We start from the raw sequence: 19,215 nt of genomic DNA, 5'->3' as shown, positions 1-19,215 counted from the left end.
GAATAATGAATGTTTGATATTGGACATGCTGCGGACGGCCAAGTAAGTACTGCCCGACGAAATAAGTAATAACGAATGTAGTCAGTGTTCAAAGTTTACAATAATCATGATACATTAGGTTACCAAGATAGGTTAATAAAATGTGTGATGTAAAGACCCTAGTCTTTGAACAAATAATACTTTTCCAACTGCAACACCTTAGGTAATCAATCAAGGTTAAATCTGAATCAGAATTTAAATCAAAACATTCAAATAAAAGTTTATAAAGGTATTGAGTGGGATATGTTTCAATATGTTAGTTAAGAATAATATTATTATTGTATTCTCTCCCAGATTGTATTCTCTTATTATTATAATCGTAGTATTAGTTATTTTATTATTAATGTTATAGAATTGTACTACGAGCTCTCTGTCTATAATTATATGTAGATATTTTTAATTGTAGTTTATTTCATCCAAACAAACTTGAATGGAATTTGCAGAATATGTTTTCTGTTACTCGTTTTATATTACATCATATTACATGTGTAATGAAAATAAAGTCGTGTTTTCTAACGATAAATATTTTGAAATACGTAAAGTTATTAGATTTTATTATTAGAGTATTTAATATTCTTCTAATTATAGCATTGTATGTGTGTGTTTAAGTATTAATTATATTGGTCACCTTTTCGTCTTAATTTCTTCTATGACCATAATCGAATTATTAGTTTATCAACCCTGTAGTTTTGTACAAGAGGTATAAGTTTTGTAGAATAGAGTAAAGTAAAGTGTAAATAAAACCTACTGTAAGTAGGTTCCTTGGCGCGGGACAAAAAAAATCCCTCCATTTGCAGCGTTATAAATAATTTCCAAAAAGTTATCCTAATTTCATAATTCCAAGTTCCTTTTGCTTATTTTTCATCATGTAAACAATCTATTTTCGTGTTAAATATGCAGGTCCTCAAACCGAGTGGGATTCGAATTACCACCCTAAGTCTACCTCTTTAGCATCATCCGACACGATTTAGTTTTCAACCCTTAAGGCCAATCCCTATCTAGTTTGCATACATTTCCAAAAATTTTGCATCAGTCACCGAATTCTCTTTGTCGCTCACGGTGGTTGTAAGTCACCTGAGTCCATTGTTTATTTCTTTTTCCTTGCTGAGCTTGCTGTGCTCCTCTGTTTCTCTGTTTTCCATTTTTGTTATGATAAGTCCTTCTTTCATATGTTTCATGTTTCTTCATATTTCTATAGTTTCTATATTGATACCTCCTCGTATAATTTTCTCTTTCGTATTTATTTGTATTCTTGTAATTTTTCTTCTTGTTTTCGCTTGTTTTCCTATAAGTTTGATCTAGGTACGTCCTTGTATCACGACGTCTTTCTTCTTTTGTTTTTCTTTACTTTTTATCACGGTACATCTTCGTCTCCTGTGATTCGTATTGTTTTTTTATTTCTGTGACCACGATAGGTCCTCGTGTCACGTCTTCTATTTTCTTTTGCGTTGGTTTTGTCACGTTTTTGTCACTGTATGTTTCTCTTCTTTTTTCAGAGTTATTGTTATAATCTTTCTGTGTTACACTGTTTTCTTCTTTCCGTCGATCGACGTTTTGTTTTGTATTGTATTTGTGTCCGTTTGGTACACCTCTTTTGCTCCCTTACACCTACTGTCATTCGGTACATGCGGGAGTCTTTTGTTTTGTTGGGACGAGGGTTTTGTCACTCTTTGCCCATGTAGTAATGTATTTGTGTCCGTTTGGTACGGTACACTTCTTCTGCTACGCTACCTACTGTCCTTCGGCTTCTGCTGGAGTCTTTTGTTTGGTTGGGACGAGTGTTTTGTCACTCTTTGCTCATGTAGTTGCCCCTGATACAGAGCTGAATTGTACTGTATTGTACGATAGTCATCGTATTATGACCTGTTTGTTGAGGATTGGATTCCTTTCTTTGTGTCGCTCCTGACACTATCCATCCTCGTTTCGTGTTTTGAGTGGGTAGGCCGTTACTTCCTCGGTCGATACCCTCCTCGTATATGTAACTGTATTTTCTGGTAGTACTAACGCCTGTTTCTCTTATATTGCTTCCTGTTTATCAAGTTGTTCCAATTCGCACATTTCTAATTATTTTTATTATTTTCTTATGTAATTGAACAAACTGTCGACGATATGGAATCTGCAATTTTTCTATTTACAACCTATGACACTGACCTAATTGTAATCTTGTCTGCTGTTATGTAATTTGCAACTCCTGCTAACGTGTTATATATTGTGACATTGACTTAATTATGTGTAATGTTGTGGTAGGACACGTAAATATTATTGCAACAGAAATTATTTTTATTTTACATGCATTGAAATAATTGTTTACTGTTTTTCATTTATTTATATAAGGATTTTGAATTTTAATTCAAGCGGCTATTTAAATTAAATTCAGTCTAATTATTAAAAAATATTTGGTAAATGTATATAGCTACGTTAAATATAAATATATAATATATGAGATTGCTTTGTAGAATTATGAAAATTTTACGTATTTGATTTTAATTCAAGTGACTATTTATGTTTTGAACTATTTGTGTCCATAATCAAAAACGTCAAGCTGACAGTGCCCATTAAAATCTGCTCTTAATAAAATTAACTATTTAGCGAGTTAATTAGTAGAAAAAAGGACACTTGGTGTGATTTAAAACCTGATATTGATTGAGTGCGATAAACAGTGCTATAAGCGACCCCCAATGGGGGAAGCTTTTTCCCCAGGGACACCATTAGGTGAAAACTTTTCAGGTGCTAGTGAGAATAGTGAAATGGATATTATTGAATCAAGTTTAATAGAAAATTTGGATGATTCTACTGCGAAAATTACAACTAAAACCAGAGATGTTATTAAAGTGCCGACACAACAAATTCCACCTCCGCAAAAAGTTGTAGAGAAAAAATTGTTCAACGTTGCATCAGATAAGTACAATTTTGATAATGTTTATGTATATATAGAAAAATCAAACAATCAGGATATTGGCCGTTTACATCCACTTACTGTTGCGGACATTTTGCATAAAAAATTGAACATTCCTAATATTATTGAAATAAAAGCCATTGGAAAAAACAGAATTAAAGTTTTGTTAAGGTCAATCGTAGATGCAAATAATTTAGTTAAAAATATAAAATTAAAAGACCAAAACTTAGTAGCATATGTCCCTAACCATTTACTAGAAATAAGAGGCCTAATAAGAGATATTGATACTCAATACGATGAAAAGTATTTGTTAGATAATAGTAAATCTCCCTCCCCCATAATAGCCTTTAAAAGAACTTACAGAAAAGTTGACACCGATGGAAAAACTAACTATGTACCCAAAAGGACAATGATAGTCACCTTCGAAGGAAATATTCTTCCTAGCTACATTTCAATAAATAGTGTATTTTTTCCTGTTGAAACCTACATTGGCAAAGTAACACAGTGTTACAATTGCTTAAGATTTGGACATATTTCCAAGCAGTGTCGCAGTCCACAAGCACATTGCATAAAATGTAGAAAAATCAAAAATGAAGATCATACATGTCAAGATAATGATGTTCAATGCATACATTGTGATAGTAAAGATCATGTTTCCATATCCAAGAAGTGTCCAAAATACGAACATCAAAAGAAGATAAAGAACGTGATGATTGAGCAAAAAATTTCCTTTATCGAGGCAAAAAATTACTGTGAATCGTCCTTCTCGGGATTGTTTATTCAGAATAGATATTCCACACTAGACAATATCGAAGACAGTTTTCCTCCCCTCCCAACATCTTCAAAAAAATCATCCCCTTCTACTACCACACATAAAAATCAAAACATTTCAAATAATACATCCCAATCCCAACCCTCCTCAAGCCACTATAATATAGCTAAAAAACGAAAAATATCACCAAACCAAACACAAAACAATTCACCCATGTTCCCTTTTAATTTTGGGCCCTCCAAACCCCTTCCTGCTAATTTAAAACCCCCAATTTGTCAAAACAAATCAGATCAACGAGTATTGGAAACTCTCATTTCCAATTATATTTTTTAATTTGATTACAAATATTCAAACTGTAGATGATATAAAAACTATGAGTCAAGATAGTATTTACCATGGTATAAAAACGATTTTAGAGGATATCACTCATAAATAACATGTTCCCAGAACTTAAATCATTAATAATTTTGCAATGGAACGGTAGATCCGTTGTTTCGAATAAAAATAGTTTAATTCATTTTTTAATAACTGAAAATATTGATATTGTATTATTAAGTGAAACCTGGTTCAAACCAAATCAAAATTATACATTTAAAGGTTATAATGTAATTCGCCAAGACAGAAATGACGGGTATGCAGGTGTTGCAATTTTAATTAAAACAACTATACCATTTCGTGAAATAAATATTAGAAACAATTTTAATGAGGGAATTTTAGTTTGCGGTGCTATCGTTAAATGTAACACAATAGAATTAAGTTTTTTATCTATATATAGACCTCCAAATATTAGTACATCCAAAAACGATTGGATAAATATCTTCTCACAAATCAAATCACCTTTTTTAATTGGCGGAGATATGAATGCTCATCACTCACTATGGGGCTCACTGCGTAATGATCCAGTTGGTAACCAAATTGTTAGCAGTATCAAAGACCTAGATCTTGTAATTTTGAATAATGGAGAACCTACATATCTTCCTAGATATGGTACTCAAAAATCTATGATCGACATTTCACTCTGCACAGCTAATATAGCCAGTAAATTTACTTGGTCAGTTTTATCTGACACCTTAGGCTCGAATCATTTTGCTATATCTATGAATTTTTCAATAACCAACACCTCACAAGAAATAATTTATCCAAAAAGTAAATGGAATATCAAGAAAGCCAATTGGTCCCTGTATACATCCTTAATTGAAAACATGTTTTCCAACTACAATAGCTCTTTCAATACTTATCAAAATTATAGTTTTCTATTAGATTGCATTAATGATGCTGCAATTAGATCTATTCCTCAATACAAAATTTTTAAATCTAAAAATCGATCGCCTCCACCATGGTGGGACCCAGAATGCGATCTGATAATCAATGACAGAAAAGAAGCATTAGCATTGTATAAACGTTCACCAAGCCTTGATAATTATCTAAATTGTCAGAAAGTTACTGCTCATACTAAAAATCAGTTGAAACAAAAAGCCAAAGCTAGTTGGATTAAATGGTGTTCTAATTTAAGCAAAAATACCTCCTCTAAGGAGATATGGTCACAGGCCAACAAAATGAATCGAAAAGCATCTATTAGTATAAAACCCTTCAACGATAATCTATTAGACGACTTTTTTAATAAAGTATGTCCTCCTTTTGCTCAAAATTCACCTACACGATCTACACAAAGTCATCATTCAAATAATCACTTCCTGTTAAAACCATTTACTGAAACTGAATTAGATTTTGACCTTAAAAACCGCATAAATACTTCTCCTGGTATCGATCATATAAAATACCCCATGTTAACCAACCTACCAGATGTTGCTAAAAAACTTCTTTTAAATGTCTTCAATGATATCATCCAAAAAAATATAGTTATCGATTCTTTCAAAGACATCTTAGTTGTTCCTATCCTTAAACCCGGAAAAGACCCAAACATCGTAAGTTCATATAGACCAATATCCTTACTGTCTTGTATTTTTAAAACTTTAGAAAGGCTTATAAAATTTAGATTAGATTGGTGGTTACAAAAAGAGAATTTACTTCCAGTAAACCAGTTTGGTTACAAAAGAGGTTTTGGAACTCTAGACGCTTTAACAACACTTGTTGTAGATGTACAGAATAACTTAACTAAAAATAACTACTTAGCAGCACTATTCTTAGATATTGAAGGAGCATATGACTCAGTTTGTTTATCAACCTTAAAACATAAAATGGTAAATTTTTTTCATATGCCAATTGCTTTCGTTAACACAATAATCGGTTTCTATACAGATAGGGTAATTTACATCAGAGATCATAATAATAAACTAATAGGACCTCGACATAATTATTACGGTATACCACAAGGCTCAGTATTATCACCAATTTTATTTAATCTGTACACCTCTGACATACATAAGATGCAAATAAACAACATCCCATTCAAAATCATACAATATGCAGACGATTTTTGTGTCTATATGGAAAGCAAGAAATATGAAAACGGTATGCAAAACCTAAGTACAGTTTGTAGTTCCCTCTTTCCATGGTTCTTAGAGAACGGCTTAAATTTATCAATTAAAAAATCAGCAGTATCTGTCTTTACAAGACACAATCTTCCTATAAACCAAGATGTATTAATTAGTGATCAATCTTTTACATTTAAAAATAATGTCAAATATCTGGGACTCATTCTGGACAAAAATCTAACTTGGAAACCACACATACAATATATGCTGGATAGATGTAGCAAAGGTATTAATTTCCTTAGAATGACAACTAGAGTGTGGTGGGGCTGCGATGTTGAAACATCTTTATTGTTTTATAGAGCTTATATACGATCCATTATAGATTATGGTGCTACCCTCTACGGTTCTGCTTCCAAAAACCTTTTAAGAAAAATTTACGTTTTCCAAAACTCTGCCTTGAGAATCTGTTTAGGTGCTATGAGATCTACTCCTATACAACCAATACATGTTGAAGCTTCTGAGCCTCCTTTACAGATTAGAAGAAATTTACTAAGCGAAAAATGGGTACTTAAAGCACACACTACAAATTTCGAATTATTTTCCAGTATATGTCATCTTAACGAATCAGATCTTACTCACAAGTATTGGATTAAAAAACCATCTCCGCCTTTATGTACTGCATTACAGAACAATCCTATTTTTTCAAAGGAATTAAACACAGTAGACAAAAACTTAGACTACTTTGCTCTCTTCCATAAAACTGATGTAATAATACCCACATACAACGAAAACAACATAATCAGCAACAATATCCTGAAATCTATTTTGAACTGCTACAGTGATGCAACAGTTATATACACAGATGCATCTAAATCAGGAGAAGGGTCTGGCTGTGCGTATTTTTTACCCTCAGGAGGTTTTGAATTCAAGTACAAACTTCCCAATGAGTTTTCAATTTTCTCTGCGGAATCATTGGCCATATTCGAAGCGTTGAAATATATTAAAAACTCTTATACTAAAAAAACGTTAATTCTTTCAGACTGTCTATCAGTTTTACAGAATATCAAAAATACTTTTTTGCCCAAAACATTTAGTAATCCTTACATATTTTTAATAAAGGATATGTTAAAGCAGTTAGAAGACTCTGGCTTCAATATAAAATTTATTTGGGTTAAGGCACATATTGGACTCAAAGATAATGAGTATGTAGACTACTTAGCCAAATCCAGTATAACATCAGGCACTTTATTGTCATATTCTTTATGTGTATCAGATGTTATTACTATTTTTAAAAGAAACCAACTATCGATATGGAAAGATCAATGGAATCTTTACTGCTTAACAAACCCCACAAGATACACCACTTTACAACCAGTGATTCCACAAAGTACATGGTTTAAGAGTTTTAAAGCTCCACGTAAATATATAACAACTATAAATCGATTACGTTTTGGGCATGCTTGCTATCCAAGTCATTTATATAAAATAAATGTGATTGAAGACAATAATTGCAAACATTGCGGAAAGCAGGGTAATCTTGATCATATCTTTTTTGAATGTACTAAGTTTCAACAGCATTCAAACTCTCTCTATAAAAATTTAATTAAACTTGATATGCATGCACCATTCAATATACAGTCTTTGCTGGCTACAGGCTCACAACAAATATACAATATCATTATAGATTTCTTGTCAGATACACGCACGGTCCTATAAGATTTGTACGCGGGCATGAGATTTTTTATGATTTAAGTTCAGATTTGCATCTTCTTTTTTTGTCATAAATATTTTATCACTTTATCAGAGTTCCATTATTGTTTTTATTGTATTATTATTGTATTGTATTATTTATTGTGTTACTATATTGTTTCTGTTTAATTTTGTATTAGGATTAGGATTGTATTTTGTTTATTGCAACTGGCTGTATGACTAATGTCTATGCCATTAAATAATAAAAAAAAAAAAAAAAAAAAAAAACTATTTGTGTCGTTTTTTTTTGCTGACCAACTTTATATAAAGATTTTAAATCAACGTTAATTAATAATTTTCTATGTTTTGTTGAATGCGTTATATCTTTTTTAGAGAGGAATACCTTTTATTAATAATTGTTCAATAGTTTATGTAAACGTAAGATAATTTAGATATAAATGAAGAATATTGTATAGACTGGACTTTTATATTTGGATTTATTCGGTATACGATACGTGCAATGTTGGAAAAATATAATTCGTTCAAAAACTTACGGTTTTTTTTTCTTTCTCGTTTCTGCGCGTTGAGTCGCTCTCTTGTCTGGTTGGCCCTGTGGCTCGATCTGGATGCTGTTGCGCTATCCTGCTTGTTTATGGTTCCTGATCTGGAAGCTGTCCGGATCTCCTGATTCTGGTTTCTGATTTGGAAGCTGTCCGGCTCTCCCGATTCTGGTTTCTGATCTGGAAGCTGTCCGGCTCTCCTGCTTCTGGTTTCTGATCTGGAAGCTGTCCGGCTCTCCTGCTTCTGTTCTCCCGGGCCTAGCGTCGTCTATCTGCTACTGGGTTTTTTTAGTGTGGACTGTAGTTGTAGGATCTCCTTTTCCGAAGGATCTCCGAAGGATTCCGAAGGATGAAGGATCACAATATTCATGTTTGGCGACCCCTAAAATCCCCAAGTACGGAGTTTTCATTGATTTTTTATCCGATTTTCATAAAACTAAAAGAAACGAGGCCCATCCTGGACACCAGGTGCCTCGGAGACCATCGCTATCATGGTGTTCTTATTCAGGGAGCCCAAAATAACGTAAGTGGTAAAATTGAACTCATTTGCGTCAATTGTTTCCGAATTACAAATTTATTATTTTTCATAACTTCGATGTGCATTTTTGTAAAATTTAGTTTTCTTGTTTCATAATGTAATTTTCACTTCGTCATCATCATTTTTGTTCATAAAGTTTCCCAAGGCTCTTACGAATCGAATGCAAAAAGTTTCGTTGAGATTCATACAACTCTAAAAATTTCTTAGGTTTATTGCTTCATTTCCTCGCCTACTACCTACACCCTTACCATGTAACCAGGTAACCAGGTAACCTGTGAATGTAGTCCAATTAACAGTCATTTTCTCGTGGAATTTTGAGAACCATAGTCGATTTTCTTGAAAATTTGGATTTAGGTAGTACTTATAACCTTTGTCAAAATTTACCCTATGCCGAAGTGCGCTTTTGTCCTGAGGGTGAAAACAACCCCATCTAGGGGATGAAAATTTTTTTAATTAAAATAACTATGGAAATCGATAGTGTCACCAATTCTGAGTCAATTTCGTTTCATAATTTTTTTTTGAAAAATTTACACTTTTGAAGTTATTTGCGATTGAAACTGCATTTTTCATTGAAAAAACTCACCGTTTTATAACCGTTTTTCATGAATAACTTAAAAAAATTTAATTTTATAGAAAAAATCATTAAGATCAAAATTTTAGCTAATAAAAAAACAAGGAGACTTGCGTCTGCAAACGTATGCAAACCCAATAACTACTGAGTTATTGCTCTTTAAAGGATGGTTATTTTCAAAGAACATCGAAATGGAGAACCTTTAATCTCAAATAACTCGAATGTGGTGCATATTACGCGAGAAAACTTAAGACATCTTTAAAAGCCGATTAAAATTACTTTCAAATTAGCTCTGACAAAAGTTTTTTTATACCCTGCTTTTTTCTTTTTGAAATGTAAAAATTAAACCTTTGTCGTTACAATCCAAATAGAAACGAATAGCTTCCCACTTGAAATTAACTTTATTTAGGTACAATTGATACGATCCATGTGATTTGAGCAATGTGGAATATTTAATTTTGAAAAAAAATAGTTGATTAAATCGAAAATGACATTTTTAATATTTGAAAAAAGTGCATTTTTCTGAAATAAATCTAAAAGTATTCATAATATGAAAAAAAGTTTCAAATATTAATTGTAGAATTTCGTTTACTGACAATTTGGTTTTTTTTGTTTTTACATCATGAATACTTTTAGTTTATTTAAGAAAAATGCACTTTTTTTAAATTATAATAATGTCATTTTCGATTTAATCAACTATTTTTTCTAAACTAAGCATTTCAAACCGGTCGAATCAAAAGATCGTATCAACTGTACCTAGATAAAGTTAATTGCAAGTGGGAGGCTATTAATCTCTATTAGAATTGTAACGACGAGAGTCTAATTTTTACATTTCAAAAAGAAAAAAAGTAGAGAGCGACTTTATTTTCGTCATAAGTCAGTCAGTTCTTATGTAAAAAACTTTTGTCAGATCTTTTGTCATTAACTTTAAAAGCCGTCTCTTAATGTTTCCCAAAAAATTGCACCACATTCGAGTTATATGAGATTGAAGGTTCTCCATTTCGAGATTCTTCGAAAATAACCAACCTTTAACCCGGGAGTAGTCGCGCTCACTTCTGTAACGTCGATAGTCGCGTGTCGCGTGTGAGATCCTATCTCAAAATACGAATTTAAAACAAATTTTTATTTTGTACTATTTTTATCTACTTTTTATATTGAAAATATATATTTCTAACAATTTTATTAAAAAACCTGTGTTAACGGCGACCTGCCAACATCTGCCACCTGTCCTAACGACCAGTTTAAAAATTTCCCAAACCAATTATATGTAGACTACAAAAACTGGCAATAGCGGCCACCTTTCTATACCGGCCAATAGTTCTTTTATTTTTAGTGGCCGTTAGTGACAGGTTTTAGGGTATTACGAAAAGGGATGAAATGTGAGATTCTATCTAACGGCGCGACTACTCGCGGGTTAAAGCTAATTGGCTCTCCCCAAAGCCATAAATTCCACAAAAAGGAGAAGAAGAAAAAAAAATTCCTACGCATTACTACACCCTTCTTCGAGGCACTTACGAATTTTTTTCAAAATTGCAAAATTTTTCATCAAGTTATCGCGAAAAAGGATAAAAATTGAGATTCTATCTCACCGCGCGACTACTCGCGGGTTAAAGCGCAGTAACTTTGTTCTTAATGATTTTTTCTATAAAATTAAGTTTTTTAAGTAATTCATGAAAAACGGTTATAAAACGTGAGTTTTTTCAATGAAAAATGCATAGTTTCAGTGGCAAATCACTTGGAAAGTGTCAATTATGCAAAAAAATTTTATAGAATAAAATTTACTCAGAATTGGTCACTCTATCGATTTCCATAGTTATTTTGATTAAAAATTTTTCATCCCCTAGATAGGGTTGTTTTCACCCCCAGGGAAAAGGCGCAGTTCGGCATAGGGTAGATTTTGAAGAAGAGTGTCAACAGAGCTTAAACCCAAATTTGCATTAAAATCGGTGTTGATTCTCAAAATTCCACGATTTCACATTTTTTTTACCGCTGATGAGTGGTCTAATGGTGCCATATTTGTATTGTATGTTTCAGGTTCACGGTTACCTCTCCGAGGTCAACTGTTGAAGATATAATCGTAGCTTGGAAAGAAATTGTTACAGTTGCTGATGATTTACTAAAGGAAAAAGCTGCAATTTCTGCTAGATCGAAAGTTCCACTTGCGGGTATATAAACTTTAAATTTAAGCTTTAATTCGAATACCACGAATAAAAACATATATTTTTCGGAAAATCCATCAGAATCTTAAAAGCCTTAGCGCAAAATTTTGAGCCAATGCTTTTTAAATGCATTCGTTTTATTTTCGAATCCTGAGAAAACTAATAAGTATTTTTGAAAAAAAGCATTTAAAAAGCATTGGGACAAAATTTTACGCCTGCGCTTTTAATAATGTCATTATATTATTTATATGTATTAAATTTATAATTTTCTTTTTGGCCTTACGGTAAATACCCACACAGCCAGACACACATTTTTAAAACAAATACAGGGATTACACTCTTCCTGCCCAGAGGCCGATCATGTTATTTTTGTAAACAATCAAAGGTAGGACTCAGATAGTTTAGGTGACATACACATTATGCGTTAGATATTACATTTATTTTTTTCGGTCTAAAACCAGAAGATACATTATGTTATACAGGGTGATTCATTAAGAATGTCCAATCTTTGAGATGTAGATTTTAGACCTCAAAATGTTAAGATTTAACCCAAATCATTTAAATAAAATGTGGCTCGTTACTGAGTTACAGAGTGTTTTATTTAAAAATTTAATAAATATTTTTACCCAGGGTTTTAAAACTATTTGACATATCCTTGTCATACTTGGCAGAAAATATAGGGACTGTACATCCTAATAAATTATGATAAATAAACTTTTCTGGCTACTACCAGAGGCGTACGATAGGGGAAAGTGAATGGTTGACCCTTCCCAAATTCTACGCCACTGGCGAAATTGCTATTCTAGCACAATATTTCGATTTTCCAATAATTTCTATGTAAGTAATATACTCTTTATTCGTAACGTCAAAGTCATTAGTTTTCGATATATTTGAAGTTGAAAATGAAACGGCATAGCTATTTTGATTAATGTATTGTGCTCCTTCATTTTTAACTTTAAATATCTCTAAAACTAATGATTTTATCGGTACGGATGAAGAGTATATTATTTGCATAGAAAGTATTGGAGAATCGAAAAATTGTAATAAAATAGTAATTCCGCCAGTGGCGTAGAATGTGGGAAGGGTCAACCATTCACTTTCTCTGGTACTAGCCAGAAAGTTTTATTTAACATATTTTAGTAGGTTGCACTGTATCTACATTATCTGCTATGTATGATAAGGATATGTCAAATACTTTTAAAATACTGGATACAAATATTTAATATTTATGTAATAGGGATGTTTGATTTAAAAATTTAAAAATTATTTGTACCCAGTACTTTAAAAGTATTTGAAATTGCCGTATCATACTTGCCAAAAAGTGTAGGTGCTGCACACCTTACTAATTTACGTTAAATAAACGTTTCTGGCTATTACCAGAGGCGTACAGGGGAAAATTAATGGTGTAACCTTCCCAAATTCTACGCCACTGATGGAATTGCCATTTTAGCATAATTTTTAGATTCTCCAATACTTTCTACGCAAATAATATACTCTTCATTTGCATCGATAAAATCATTAGTTTTCGAGATATTTGAAGTTAAAAATAAAGGGGCACAATACATTAAGGTGATACAGTAGGGATCAACAGGTGGCAACAAACGCGGTCCAATATTGCGAAAGTTCTGCGAACTTTCAAAAGTGAGGCAACAGTGCGTCGGTAATTCGACACTGACAGTGACGTTTATACTATCAAAAATAATAATTTTTATACACATAGGCGCGAAATGTTGCCAAGTCAGTGACTTTCGATATCTTGTTATAAAAAAATCGATTTTTAGTAGTTCCAAGATTACACAACATCTAGGCATGGGATAAAAAAGTTTATTTGAAGAAAGTGTAATTTTTGTCTTTCTTAATGGCGGTACAGGCTCCTTTTTTTAATATTTTATTTAGTTGTAGAGTAATTTCCACATACTAACATATTTCGGAAATTGGGCTCTGTACCGCCATTCTTTATTATATTACGAATATGTGTGCCAAATATCTCGACAAAATATTCAAAATTAGAGCCACAATGTTGGAACGCGTTTGTTGCTACCTGTTGATCGCTACTGTTTCCTCTTAATCAAAATAACTGTAAAGTTTCATTTTCAACTTTAAATATCTCGAAAACTAATGACCTTAACGTTACGAATGAAGAGTATATTATTTACATATAAAGTATTGGAAAATCGAAATATTGTGCTAAAATAGCAATGTCGTCAGTGGCGTAGAATTTGGGAAGGGTAAACCATGCACTGTCCCCTGTCGTATGCCTCTGGTAGTAGCCAGAAACGTTTGTTTATCACAATTTAGTAGGGTGTACGGCAACTACACTTTCTGCAAAGTATGACAAGGATATGTCAAATAGTTTTAAAGTACTGGGTAAAAATGGCTATTAAATTTTTAAATAGAACACCCTGTAACTCAGTAACGATACACATTTTATATAAGTGATTTGGGTTAAATCTTAATATTTTGAGGTCTAGAATCTACATCTCAGAGATTGGACATTCTTAATGAATCACCCTGTATAGACTTTCAATGTTTAATTGTATGTTTTTTGAACAGCTCATTCAATTGAGCTCTATATTTTAAGGAGTCAAGAAAGATGTGGTTCAAGTCACCGATATATTATTACACACTTCACAAAGATCACTTTCTAGTATTTTGATTTTATGTAAGTGTGCTAGATAACATGCGTGACCAAACTTCATTCTGCTGATAGTGGTTAAACTTTTGTGATTGTAATCGTACTTATTGTACCTACCAAGGTTTTTTATTCCATTTGGATTCTGGTCTGGTGTGGTGTGTGGGATTTTTAAAGGTGTATTCTTGCCACACATAGCATCGTTTCTTCATCATTTTATGTTTTGATATGTTTATTTGTTCATCTCTCGTTTTTCCGCAATTAATTTGTTTCCCATGTCTATGCTGTCTTTTGCAATTTTATCTACAATTTCATTGTTTGTTATCCCCGCCTGTGCTTTGACCCAGAGGAATTTTATATATTTATTTTTATCTTATATATTTTTAAAAATTGCTTGGATGCTAAAAATTTATTTGGATGTTTAATAAAACTCATTGGTTATGTTTTGGTTCAATATTGAAATAGAGATCTAGAGTATGAAAAAAGGAAAGCATATCTACAATACTGCACTAACAAAACACCAAACAATTACCAGCAACACAGAGATACAAGAAATTACGTCAATTCTAAGATAAGAAATATAAAAAGGGAATATTGGACACGCTTTACCAAATAAATGGAACACGATTTGTATGGGGCGCAAAGAAATGTTTGTAAAATATTAAAAAGTAGGAGAAACCCATTAACGAATAAGTATAGAAGTTTAAATAAAATAGAAGCAGAACAATGGACCGCCTATATAAAAGAACTATTTAAGGAAAATACTATGATACCTGAAAAAGGGGAAGGAACAGGAAATGAAGACAAATATAAAATAGACAGAGAACTAGAAATCGCAAAAGAAGAAATAAGGAATAACATACGTAAGGAGAATACGGAGACCTAAAATACGGAGGAGAAACCTTAATCAAAAACATAGAGATTCTCTTTCAAGAAATAATATGTAGCCAGTCTACCAAACCAGTGGAGAATGAGTATAACAATACCAATACACAAGAGAGGAAACAGCAAAGACCCTACCAACTACCGTACCATCACCTTGCTGAGCACAACTCTTAAACATTTAACAAAAGTACTTGCCAATAAATTAAATGAAGGATACACAATTAGTGAGGAACAACAATGTTTTCGGAAAAATAGGTCCACAATAGACGCCATCAATTCATAGCCAGAAAAATTTCTAAAAAAGCACTTAAATATAATAAACCAGCATTTATGTGCTTTATAGATCTAATAGTCCAGGGCGGATCTGTTTTGAGATGGACGTTGAGAGGTGACTCAAATTTTTTTGCAGAAATTGCTTGAAAATAAATCAAATAATAATATTTGAGTTATCCTCCCTCTCAAAAAGGTCCGGAACATTGTTTAAATAATCAAAATGTCAAGAATTGAAGGAACAATTCGATTTTTTTCTTCGTTTTTTGATTATAACTTTAAAAGTATTCATTTCCGAGAAAAGTTGTACTGACATAAAAGTTGCGCAATTCAATTTACTACAATATAGAATTGGTTAAACATTTAAAAAATAGTTACCCTAGTTGCAAAATAGCAATAATTGCGAAAAAACCATACAAAAACAAGTATTCGCATTTTAAGTTTTTCAACCATTTATGCTACACTTAGGACCTTCATATTCTACCCAGAAAAACTTTATGATACAGTAAAACAATACTGTAAATTTCATTAAGATCGGTTCAATAGATTTTGCAAAATAAATTTTGCAATACAGCTTTCACAAAAAAAATTCATTTTTTCAAAATGTTACAGTACTGAAAATAAAGCATATAGCAAGTTGAATTTTTTTTTGCTTATAGAAGTGTACTGTACCTTTCATTTGCAATTTTCAAAATTAAAATCGATTAATTACCACGGCGTCAGAAAATTTTTGAAATAAACAATAATTTTTGGTGCTACGCGCAGGACAGCGGTATTCGGTTCACACAGGTTGATTTCCACCAAAATTTCTTCCAATCTTTATCTAATATATTATTTTCTTACTCTATATTTTGTTGTATTTTAATTTTTTAATTCCACAAAAATCAAACTAATTTTATTATTGTTTGTGAAATATTGTTTAAACAATTGCATATGTTTAAAAATAATAAACTTTTATTATTTAAGTTAAAATATATGAACAACGAAAGTTTTTGCTAATAAAAGTGTTATTTCAAAGGATAGAGTATGTGTTTTTATTTTGCAATAAACAAATTTATTTATTTATATCGAAATGTCATAAAAATTAAAATGGATCAATCATTATCAAAGGTCATTGGAATGCCCAATCAGAGCAACCTATCCGCTGTACTGCGCGTAGCACCAATAATTAATGTTTATTTAAAAAAATTCCTGAGGCCGTGGTGTTAAACGATTTTAATTTTACAAAATTGCAAATGAAAGGTACAGTGCACTTCTTTAATTGCAAAAATTTTTCAACTTGCTATCTGCTTTATTTTCAGTCCTGTAATATTTTGAAAAAATGAATTTTTTTACGAAAGCTGGATTTCAAAATTTATTTTGCAAAATCTATTGAACCGATCTTAATGAAATTTACAGTATTGTTTTATGTATCATATAATTTTTCAGGGTGAAATATGAAGGTCCTAAGTGTAGCATAAATGGTTGAAAAACGTAAAATGCGAATACTTGTTTTTGTATGTTTTTTTCACAATTATTGCTATTTTGCAACAAGGGTGACTATTTCTTAAATCTTTAACCAATTCTATATTATAGGAAATTTAATTACGCAACTTTTATGTCAGTACAACTTTTCTCGGAAATGAATACTTTTAAAGTTATAATCAAAAAACCAAGAAAAAAATCGAATTTTTCCTTAATTTTTTGACATTTTTATTATTTAAACAATGTTCCGGACCTTTTTGAGAGGGAGGATAACTCAAATATTATTATTTGATTTATTTTCAAGCAATTTCTGCAAAAAAAATTGAGTCACCTCTCAACGTCCAAATGTACTAATATTTTTACAGATGCGCCCTGGTCTATAACTAAAGCCTTCGATTGTGTAAGATTAGAATATGTGCTAAGATTTCTAAAGGAGAAAAATCAGCCTAACAAGATGATAATTAAAGACATCCATGAGAAGAACAAAACCGAATAAAAGTCGAGAATGAACTAACATCGGAAGTAGAAATCAACTCTGGTATCAGACAAGGGGATAAGTTGAGCCCATTGCTTTTTAATTTAGTAATGGACAAAATCATAGAGAATATTAAAAGTACTGGAAAAGGATATAAGATGGCGGAAAAACCAATAAAATTCCTCTGTTATGCTGACGACGCAATCTTAATCTCCAAAAACGAGGATAACCTACATCGAATGGCACAAACTTTCAATGCAGTGGCGAAAAACAACAGCATGAAAATATCAACAGCTAAGACAAAATCCCTGGTAGTGTCAAGGCAACCCATAAGATGCAAATTAGTAATTAACAACGAACTTATTGAACAAGTCTCGAGATTTGAATATCTGGGAGTCGAAATATGTAGTTATGGAGATTTTAAAGAGAGCGTCCGAATGCAAGCAAATAAAGCCACCTGGAAGGATGTTATCTGGAGAAATAAGGATATGAGGCTGGAAGGGAAAGTACGCATTTATAAATCATGTGTAAGATTGATCATGACGTACGCGATAGAAACAGGATGTGACACAGCAGAAACCAAGAGGATACCGAGAACATCAGAAATGAGAACGTTGAGGTCAATAACTAGGAAAACACTGAGAGACAGAATACCGAACGACAGAATAAGAGATCTTTGTAACATACAAGACATAGTAAGGTGGGGAAGACAGAGAAGACGAGAGTAGAATCAGCATGTGACGAGAATGGACAGCGCGAGAATAGCCCGTATAGCCAGAGATTCGAAGTCAACAGGTAAGAGACCAATAGGAAGGCCCTTTAAAAGGTGGCGAGATAGCTGGCAGTCAACATCACAGCTACGAATGCAAGCTCAAAATCGGTTAACAACAGGCCAAGAGGCCTAGTATAAGAAGAATAAGAAGAAGAAGAAAAAGGTTATGTTTGAGTTGGGTTTTAAAGCTTTTAGAACTGAAAGTAAATCAGAAAAGATAATGGCACTCTGGTACTCTTCCTGTTGTACATATTTTACTGCTCTTAGAATTGCTATTGCCTCAGCTGTGATGACAGATGTGTTACTATGTAAGTAGCTTATAGTTGTATACCTTTAGGTATTACGAAGCCGCAACCTATACCATCAGGGTTTTTTTATCTATCAGTAGCTATTTGTAGTCTTTGGATGTTGGATTTGAAATTATGCTAATTCAGAGTAATGGGGTATATTATTCAATCAGAGAAAATAAAGAGAACAAAGTAATCATTTGTACTTTTTGTGGTATTAGGGTCACTTTTCTTAATCCTTCACAAATAGGAGAGGGTTTTGATGCATCCAAAAAGACTTAGTTAAGTCGTATTCGTTTAACTTATATATGCTGCTAATAAATGTTGAGTTTTTCTTTAGTGATCTAATATTCATTTTTTAAGCTAAAAATTATTTTCTTTGTTCTAAAGGAGATTCGATTGCTTCAGCTCTTAACCGTCCAAATGATGTAGATTTCATTGCTCCTATACATTCTAAGTGTTTTGTTTTGTAAAATATCCAGCTTATGGATATTTGTTTTGTTGGTTGTTCCATAAAGTGTACGACCATAATCAATTATTAATATTATTTAATGCCTTTTTGCAATACCACCATGTTCAAATTTTTCTGATACTCTCAATGTCCAATCCCTCTCATTTGACATCTCGTACGTCACAATCGAAACAATAGCAAATAAGATACGATATACTGCCCTTTTGGCAATGCCGCTATATTTGTTTTTGCTTCATCATATTCGCTATCTCCTCCCCTTTAATTTAAGGCCTTAATCATAGCAATCGGACCAATATTAC

General features: G+C 32.2%; 1 protein-coding gene across 1 annotated transcript in view; it reads left to right on the top strand.

The window, feature by feature from the left end:
- The window catches only part of LOC114333516 (histidine decarboxylase), an 84,122-nt gene that overhangs the window by 49,652 nt on the left and 15,255 nt on the right, over nt 1-19,215 (top strand). Inside the window, exon 10 of the mRNA XM_050643804.1 lies at nt 11,535-11,665. Within this exon, the coding sequence (XP_050499761.1) occupies nt 11,535-11,665 (131 nt within the window). The remainder of the gene's footprint in view (nt 1-11,534; nt 11,666-19,215) is intronic.

This window comes from Diabrotica virgifera, chromosome 2 (assembly GCF_917563875.1).
Source record: "Diabrotica virgifera virgifera chromosome 2, PGI_DIABVI_V3a".
NCBI classification, from domain to species: Eukaryota; Metazoa; Arthropoda; class Insecta; order Coleoptera; family Chrysomelidae; genus Diabrotica; species Diabrotica virgifera.
The sequence above is the reverse complement of the archived record's forward strand: the minus strand, read 5'-3'. Positions and strand labels throughout refer to the sequence as shown.